We start from the raw sequence: 10,123 nt of genomic DNA on the forward strand, positions 1-10,123 counted from the left end.
TTTATTTATTTATATAAAAATATGGCAACTGAAGTCTTTTTTTTAATAGCTAGATTATTATACAGGGTTGTTGCACAGGATATTTACATATATATATATACATATATATATATAGATAGGTATTTATCTATATAGCTATTGAATTGGGTATCAAATATAAATAAACAGGTTATTGCACAGAGATGATGCTGCCAGCTAAAGACGACCAAACTCTTATAGGAATGGTTCTCACCCCGTGTCAAACAATTCCAAAGACTCTAAACGCTTTTGTTGGTCAAAATGTATCAAATTTAGTACTAGTATTGCATACATAATAATGCAGCTAGTGGGTACATACTGAGCATTTTTAAAGACCGTACTAAATACCCATTGAGACTGGACTCCAGAATTCCAGTTCTCAAGAGCTGGTGTCCTGTAATTTTTTAGGGTAAGTGCACATCTACAGTGTGCATGATACTGGCCCTTGAAGGATTTGATTTTGAGACCACTGCTTTGCAACTGCTATTTCAAAAGATGCTAAAACTTTTCTGTCCTTTATCTCCAAATGAGACATCTTTGTGTAGTAACACCTACCAAATACCAAACAGTTCTGCTTTTTTACACCATATTTTAACTGTTTTAAAAACCTTTTTCCAGAAATTTCACTCCCTCTAAGCCAAAGGCTCAACTACATCTTGCAAGATGGATAAGTTTCGTATGATGTTCCAGTTTCTCCAGTCCAACCAGGAGTCTTTTATGAATGGGATTTGTGGCATCATGGCACTAGCAAGTGCCCAGATGTACTCTACATTTGAGTTTAGCTGTCCCTGCATGCCAGAGTATAACTACACCTACGGTATCGGACTGCTGATCATCCCTCCCATATGGTTCTTCTTGTTGGGTTTTGTTATGAACAATAATGTATCGGTGCTCGCCGAAGAGTGGAAGAGACCAACTGGGCAAAGGACAAAAGATCCAACAATCCTGCGCTACATGTTTTGTTCAATTACCCAGAGATCTTTGATCGCTCCTGCGCTCTGGGTGTCAGTCACTCTCATGGACGGGAAGAGCTTTCTCTGTGCTTTTAGCATCAACTTGGATATTGAAAAGTTTGGGAATTCCAGCTTTATTAAAGGGATGTCAGAGACTGAGAGGATTCGACTCCTGGCCAGAATTCCCTGCCAAGACCTGTTTGAGGATAAGGAACTAAGAGTGGCAGCAACGCGTTACATCAAGTGTATATCACAGGTAAGTCTTTTTACTTCTTCTCAGAATAAAAACACAAAAATGAGAACTGTGAAATAATTTGGTAAACAAAACTTTCAATGATTAAAAAAACAGCAAAGCTGTAATCATCATTCATATAAAACATATGAAGTAAAAATCTTATTTAACCCCTTAGAATGATTAAAAATCAGTTTACTAAAAGAAATTAAAACATTGTATTTCCAAAGTTAATTCCATTATTAAAAACAAAATATAGCTAAAATTTCAACTCCGGATGAAAATCTATGTACTGATTCTTCTTTTTTTGTGTGTATATTCAGTATTTTGGCCAATCCTTTCCTGGGTTGTTTACTAGTTTATGCTTTTGTAATTCTTTTTACTATATTTTTTTTTTTTTATGTTTGCTTCTTAGTGCATATTGTCTTAGTTTGCTTCAGTCTTACTTTATTTTTTGTTTTTATGTGTCCTTTTTTTCTCTTTTCACGGTTCTTCAAGTCTCTGTTTACTCTAGCTACTTCTGCTGTTTTTTTCCTCCACCTCATCTTCATGTTATTCCTTCTGACTGGCTTTTCTGGTTTGCCTCTCATTTCTCTGCTTCAGTATGTATACTCACCAGTTATCTCTGTTACTCACTTTCTTTTGTTAAATTGCCTCATTGCTGATGTTCCTTCTTTTTATTCATTATAAAGTTCTTTCCTTTTTTAAATTCTTGTATTCATTATCATTATTAATCATTAAAGTCATAAAACCACATTTCCTTTCAGTGGACTTGGAGCAGTTTATACAAAATAGCTTTATTTCCCATGTCAAAACAGGCTCTAAGATGAGATAAAATTGATATAAGGTCGGTACAAATAGCCTGTTGAAGAGATTACAAAAAAACAAAAACACTGACAGCACAAAAAGACCGACACAATCCTGTTTTATAAAAAAGCTGTTCCTTTATCCTTGCATTTTCTATAAATGTAGCTTTATTATAAAAAATAAAAAAACACACTATTAAAGTTACAATGCTCTTAAATGTTTGTAATTCTCACAGGAAAATCTGATTCTGTTTTCTTATGAGATTCCTTACTGGTTACATTTAAAGATTTTATGATGTTGTTTACTTCATAAGTCCCAAATGTGTTATACATGAAACACAGACCTATTCTAGCCCTGACATAAAACGCTGTTGTTTAGGTCTTTTAGTGGCCTCAGGGCAATTATGTAGACTCAGAGGTCATATATCTTGTAAAATAAATGTTTGAAATAGAAGAAAAACAGCTGGTGAGTCGTGAGCCTATGAGAAGCCTTTGGGTGTGTTTTTTCTTCTTGGACATTGTTATTTCCTCTTTAGCAATCTCATGACTCAGGATTACCAAGAAATCTGTATGAAGCACCAGCACAGACTGCCATATTTTTTATCCACTTGTGCTTTGATTTATTAAAACACTGTTATATAGAGTAGGAATAATGTAATAATCTTGTACTTTACAGGCCTGTGGGTGGATTTTTCTACTCATGATGACATTCACAGCTTTTCTCATCCGGGCAATCAGACCATGCTTCACCCAAGCCGCTTTTCTCAAAACCAAATACTGGTCCCATTACATCGATATTGAACGCAAGATGTTTGATGAGACGTGTAAGGAGCATGCCAAGAGCTTTGCCAAAGTGTGTATCCACCAGTACTTTGAAAACATCAGCGGAGAAATGCAGCGCTTCCATGGCCATCGCTCCGGCAAGGAGGAAAGCGGCGATGAAGAGGAGGACAAGAGAAGTGATGAAGACAAGCTGCTAGGCATTAGGGCCCAGGATGATATGAACAAGGTTTTGTGGAACTGGCACACGTGTAAGCCAGCGCTGGCTCTGAGAAAGGACCAGATGGATGAGGAAAACAATAGTAAGCTGAATGGAAAAATAAACGGAGCATTTAATGGGTTTGCATATGGACACACCCATGAGGCAGAAAAAAAGGAATGGGCAGTGTATTACAGTAAGGTTTGAAGGACACTGCGATAACACAGTTGCAAATAAGCTAGTAGACAGTTAATGAATTGTTCCTTCTACTTAGAAAATTGAAAGAAAAAGTTTATATGAAATACTCAAAGTTCATAACCATTGCTTATTTTAATGCCATTTTTAAATATTCGGCTTTAATAGGACTTTCTTTTAATATTTTAAAGCAATTTTTGCCTAAATTTCCTTGAGATGTCTAACTGTTTTTTAAAGGTTTCTTGGTTTTTTACCATGGTTCCCATCACTTTCATCATCATCTTCATCATTTTACTTCAGTGTCTCAGACCCTTTCAGAGAAATGTCTTTTGTTAAACTGCCTCACTCTGTACTATGAATTAATAACAAAAGCAAGGCTTTCAAATTCAAGGTATTTATCATGTTCTTTCAGCACCGAAAAGAAAACTAAACAAGATTAATTTTAATATGATCTGACTCATAAAGTGATCTCCAAAAAGCTGAAATCTCTGAAATGAGATTTGGTTTAAGAAAGAAACTGAGAGGCAGATATAGCATCTAACATATAAACATATTTTAACATGCCTAAATAACAATTTGATTATTTTTTTAAAACACATGACCAAAGACTCAGAAGGATCAAACTGCACATAAAGCTTTGCTCTTAGATCTATTTTTATTCCACATCAAAAGCAAAATTTTAACTCTGTTGTTAATTTCTACTGTACATAAAAGGAAACCTCTGCTTTATTAGACAAACTAATGCAAAGAGAAATTCTAGGCTTGAACAGTTATTTCAAAATCTCAAATTGACAGTAGAGAATATGGTGACAAAGTAACCATGTTTTATTTTCAGACTCCAAAATTAGACATTTAAGAAAACAGCAGTATGTCCAACAACATGAAGATATTTTTTTTCTTGACATTGCTCTAAAAAATAAAAGTTTTGGAGTCATTAATATTTAAATCTGATGAAAGGTTGAAATAGCAACAGTTTTGTCACAAAAAGCTTACAGTGTATGAAAAAAGTGTGTTAAGAGTTTAAATCTTTCTTTAGGTCTTTATTTGTCCTTTTTGCAATTACATTTTATCTGCTCAAAAAAATATATATATATATATAAAAAAAAAAAACAGTGCAGGTAATTAGTGCAATAAAAGTAAAATCATATATATAGGTTTAAAACATAAAGGTACTAAAGAGTCTATGGGATTCTTGCTTGTCAGCAATTTCGCAATGCTCTTTTATTTGATAGTATAAAAAACAGTGTTTGTCCACTTTCTAATTTCTGTTGTCACATGTAAGCTTTGGTAATAGCTAAATATTGTATTAAATTTGCTTTGTGTAAAGAAAATATTATAGCTTATGCAAAAGTCATAGTAAGAGGGTCAGTATCCGTTCTTAGCAGGGTTATGGACCCCATATTTGTATCCATATAATGTTGTAAAATAAGAGACTTTCCACTGGAAGTTAGATGTCTGGTATTCAACATCAGGATATAATGAGCAGTTCATTTTTCCAGAATAATAAAACTATTTGACAATTAATGACAGTTTAGTTAGTAATTGTTCAATTTGAAACTTGGGTTTAGTACATATTACCGCCATTTTGTTTTTGGGCGTGACATAACATTTGTTAAAAGCTAATGTACTATTAAAGAGCCACTCTGACTATTTGTATCAACATTCTGTCCCAGAGAGAGTGTAGTGTAGGAGCAAAATAGCAAAGCGCTTCCATTGGAGCGAACTTTAGCCATAAGACGATAACTTGCCAAAATGAAGTTCTTTTACAGACAGAATTATAAAGTTATGAGTCTCCTACATCTTCACCAGACATTTTGTTTTGCTGAGTAGCTATCATTTGCCCTGATGGTTGAAATGGATGTAGGTTGCGGCTAGTAGAGGAGGTAGCAAGAGGCGTAGCTTATCACACTTCTTGTTTTGGTCTACAGACAGTGCTAGTAGCGCCACCTAGCGGTGACATTTCAATTATTACTCTTTTAAATTGCTTGCCAAAGTCTGCCACCTTGAAATCTAGGTTACCTATAACACCTAGAGTATAAACAAGGGAACGTTTTGCCTTCTTTACTGCTTTTTTAGCTCGTGGGATTTTCTCTGTAGTTGATGTAATGAGCAGAAACACAGAACACTTAAAGTGACATAAACATTAGCATCATATTAGGATTGAAAAACCTTTACAAACCAAAATTTGTCATAGTTTTATTTACAACACTCAAAAAGTGTTAGCGTTTGGTTCAAGAATGCTAGGATGCTAACTAGCTTCTAGCTTAGTTATCTTAAGTTCCAGTTCAACTTTAGAACAAAGTAAAAATTAATGAAAAAATTTAAAAACAGGTTAAATTAATAATACCCAAGTTGTTTTGTTGAAAACAACTCGTTTGTTCCTAAATTGTTTGTTAATGATGGAACTTCATGTTAGTTTTCGTATTCTAATTTGATTTAATCTTTTCTTTTCAATGAAAGCAATAGCCACTAATTAATTTACCTGTGAACAGAATACATGTTAAAGTTAGAGGATTACTGTCCATTTGCCCCTTTTAACACAAATTTTTACTAACGAGCGTTTAATATTGTTTAACTAAAATAAGATTTGAAGGGAAACATGTGGCTGTTAGGAAAGCTAGTACGTAGGAGCAAAGAGCTCTTACTTAAAACCTATTGAATAATTACCCAGCAGCAAATCTGAGCACTCCTAAAAACCAGAGAGACAGATATAGTGTTTTGATTTCAAGTACTGTGTCTGAAACAATACAAAGTAAAAAACAACATCAGCAACATATTTAGAAAAAAAAATGCTGCATTAAATCGGTCTAGGAAAGCTTTTAATGCACTTGCAAACAACTGAATTCTGTTATTCTACACTGAAAGGCTGTTAATACAGTAAGTGATAATAATACCCAGAGGAAAAATGTATCACTCATGAGACATATTTGAGTTTCTCATCTCAGCCCCATTTTAGTTTCTGTTTTGTCTCGAATTTTTCTGCTGTGTTTCTCCTACTAGGATAAATAATGTGAAATGTTAGCAATATATAAAAAATATATACATTTTTTTAATGCTTTGAAGAATATTTAGTTTAAGGCTTCCCAGAAAAGATTATGTAAATTGTAAGTAAAACCATCTTGACCAATTGATTTTCCTACTGACATTTCTTTTACAACAACATCTAATTCTTCTATATGTATTTCAGAGTCACATAATGTTTAGAATGTGGAGTGAATACTAGGAGTGTTGTGTGTAACACTTTCCAAAATGGATATTGTAGCTGTGATGAGAGTAGACTGAGTTCATAGAGAGAGCTCTCAGATTTCTGTAGCCTATGTCCGATCACAAAGAGAAACAAAAGTTGAGAAAGTCTGACAATGATGTTAAAGCTTCTTGAAATTTGTGCAACTTGAAAGGATTGTGGAGAGTTTTTGCTTTGCTCTGTCAGAGCATAAACTGAACCTGGGATGAGAGTAGATTCAGTTCATAGAAAGAGCTCTCTGACTTTTCTGCTTGGGGTCACAAGGAAACACAAACGTGGAGGAATTCGGAGAATTATATCTGAGCTAAGATCTTTTATGAACCTTGAAAGGAGACTAAATCGAACTGTAGGACATCTTATTACTCCAGAGAAAATAACGGAGACACAGGAGAGATAAACCAACCTTAGTCTCATTGTTGTGTCACACATATCTCATAGTTGACAAGGAGAGGTACATGAAACATTTTGAGATCTCATTTCAGTTTTTCCTTTCCTCTGGGTCTCGAAATTCCCAGGAGTTGACATCCCTTACAAATCCACTTAAAGGCCAGATAGTACATTGTTTACCAATGTTGAAAAAAGAAAAAACAGCTTTACCTCAGTCTTCAGATAACAAGAAACAATAGTTGAGATGGGCAGAATGAGCAGTACCATGTTTTAAAGTATTTCAGCTCAAATGTCAAACCCCCTGTCAAGAAGGGTGGTTGAGAACTGATGGTATGGGCTGGGTTAGCAGGCATATGATGTAAACACCTTGCCCAACCATTACTAAGGTATAAAATGTGAGATAATTTGTCCAACACAGAAAATTGTGTTTTTAAAAGGACAAAAATGACAAAGGCATAGCAAATCCAGTTCAGAATATAACTGTTGAAAGTGTCTATTCAAAGCTCAAAATTCAGAAGGCTTTAAGTGCTGTAATGGAACTTTAAAAGGCCGTGCTAAAACAAATGTATGCAAACCTCAATAAAAGCTATAATTCAACAACCTCTTTGAAAGGAAATTCTTCAATGCAACTTTGATTGTGAAACTGACATAAGGTTTATGTAAACACAAAAGGTTTTGGCTGGCACAACATTTACAAGTCAAAATGAAAACAAGGTCAAGATTTGCATCTCATTTGCTCATCCTGTTTTATTGTTGGTGACTTTCTGATACAAATTCACACAGACAGAGTTTTTTTTTTTCCATTTGTTCTTCTAGGAGTTTAAAAAACCTTTTTTACATGTCCACAGTTGCGGCTGAATATGTGTATCTTAGGAAACTCAAGAAGTTTCTGACTCACTGTTGTTCTCATGAACGCTATATTTCACAACAGTGTGTGCTGTCACTGAAACCACCAACCCATTGGTTTTCAACAGCAACAAATTGACTTTACAGCCACTTATCAACCAACAATGCATTCAATGTGTTCAGTTCTGTATATATGCATCTGTCCAATCAATCCAGCTGTCCTGTAGTACTCATGGGTAATACCACTGCCAAAATCATGCGCTGTAAAAAGTTGGTCAGTTGGACAAACTATTGTGAAGGTGAGAAGGTAAAAATTTGTTTTAGCTTATTGAGCAAACAAATTATGTATTTAGTACATTAAACTCCATGACAAACAGTGTCAGTGGAAGTCAGTTGGTGGATTTAAAGGTTTCCCATTGCATCTGGGGCTAATTTTAAGCTCAGTTTGTCTTGGAAAACAAACAAAAGAAGTCTAAATGGACCGATCCATAAAAAATGCTATTTTATAGAAGGCATTGGTAAACTGGTTCAGCGGGTGGCTTTATCTGGGAAATAATGTTAAGCAGATTCAATTATTTCGAATTCTAAATCAGTTTATTTATATCGCAAAAATTTGAAACACATCTCAAGGCCCTTTACAGAGTCAATTCAATGAAATTATAGTTAGAGATCAGTTTTAAAATTTTTATCTAGGGAAACCTAGTTTATTGAATTGGGCTATATGCTTACATGCACACAATTTCACAACAGATGAAAATGGATTTCAAGTTATATAGACATAATTTATTGAAATAAATTGTCCGATCAAAATAAAAATATGTCATGTAAATATGCCGTTTGCATTATTCTGATGACAGCCAGCAATAGTGGTGAACATGCACACTGCTTGCTTTTGCACTGCCTGAACTGGACATTCACAGCATCAGATGAGCTCTAAGGCAGTTTTCAGGACAGGAAGATGGAATAGAGCAAACGCAGATAGTTCTAGTAAAAGCTCAGACAACAGACAAAAAGGATGAAACACTTAGGAACAGGACCAGCTTTATACAACATCAATTTGCTGACAGCAGCAGTCAAGCTTAGAATTCCCTACAGGACTGTGAAGAGAAAAAAAAAATAAAAAGTTAAAAGATTAACCAAAATATAATTCAAAATTTCGGAAAGAAGCAGAATGTAGAAGAGTGAATGTAGAAGAGTCCTCCAGCTGCCTAGACCATTAGCAGAATAACTGCCATTATTGCTAAGGATGACCTGAGCAACTCTAACTATATGCGTTATCATAAAGGAACATTTAAAGACTAGGTCAAAAACAGAGGATCCTGCTAACTAAATAACCCATCTCCATTCCTGCTTTTATATATTCTAGGAATCGATGGTAAACCTGGAAACTGAGACCAAAGTGCTCTGTTAGTAACATCATGTTTGTGAGAAGGAGAGTGTTAAATTCTATTTAAGATTTAAAAGGTGGAGACAATGAAGGGGAGCTCAAATGGGAGACATATGATCTAGGAAATCTATAGCTACAGTGTTTTGGATCTTCTGAATGCTTTTAATTGCATTTTCTGGACTTCATGATAGTGAAAAATTACAGTAATTCAAACTTCCAATAACAAATGTATTGACTAGTTTTTCAGCATCAGGATGAGTTTTCTTTAGTAGTGCAGCTAAGCTATCTGCTACAGAAAGTAAAAAAAAAAAAGTATTAACTAAAAGTGCTATAATTTCTTTTTACCTTGTGGCAACAATTAAGGCAGAACACTGATTCATGTTGTTTGGCCATTAAATTAAAGGATAGTGGATGATTTCTAAAAAGACCCGCCCTCTCCACTTTAAAAACAAAAACAAAATGCACAGACACAACCCTGTACCCACTCCCGAGAGGGTACACCTATTAAACACACGCAAGAGCGTGCACTAGCGCATTGCTCGTGCACACTCTGTTTAAAAGTTACTGTTTGCATCGCTCATACCAGCTTACTTTCCAAAAGAAGATTTCCATTATGTCAGACTCACCAACGGTAAGTGAAAATGGGGACAAGGACGTAGAACGGCATTATGTAAACAAATCACCAGAATGATTGACAATTAAGATGACTACTTATTTTGATGATCCATCTGGAAAAAGAACATCCTCCACCACTGTAACTTTAAAGCTAAAAACATTTTACACAATTGCAAGTAGAGGTGTGATGTTGCATTCATCTCATGATACAACTTTATATGTTATTTAAGGGACAAACATTGTTCATTACAAAACAATCCATTTCATCCTTGCTCAGTATAAGTATTTTAGACTTTGAACTTCTACTTCAGTTAGAGACCAAACCTACTAAGAAACTATGGTTTAAAAGAGACAGGAATCTGAAAAATAGAATGAAACATTAGTGGCCAATGTTGCTGTGTTGAGTGCTAACAAATAATTTGTATTCTCTATTTCAGACGTTCCCAAACTTTCCAGGTTCA

At 34.6% G+C, this 10,123-nt stretch overlaps 1 protein-coding gene across 2 annotated transcripts in view; it reads left to right on the forward strand.

Moving 5' to 3' along the window:
* The window catches only part of LOC107089084 (calcium homeostasis modulator protein 1-like), a 10,742-nt gene extending 3,188 nt beyond the window's left edge, over window positions 1-7,554 (forward strand). For both annotated transcript variants that reach the window (XM_015381639.1, XM_015381640.1), the window contains exons 2-3: window positions 637-1,227; window positions 2,686-7,554. In XM_015381639.1, coding sequence (XP_015237125.1) covers window positions 682-1,227; window positions 2,686-3,195 — 1,056 coding nt within the window. In that variant the 5' untranslated portion in view covers window positions 637-681 and the 3' untranslated portion in view covers window positions 3,196-7,554. The remainder of the gene's footprint in view (window positions 1-636; window positions 1,228-2,685) is intronic.
* Window positions 7,555-10,123: the final 2,569 nt, after the last annotated feature.

This window comes from Cyprinodon variegatus, unplaced genomic scaffold, assembly GCF_000732505.1.
Source record: "Cyprinodon variegatus isolate N-32 unplaced genomic scaffold, C_variegatus-1.0 Scaffold238, whole genome shotgun sequence".
Classification (NCBI taxonomy): Eukaryota; Metazoa; Chordata; class Actinopteri; order Cyprinodontiformes; family Cyprinodontidae; genus Cyprinodon; species Cyprinodon variegatus.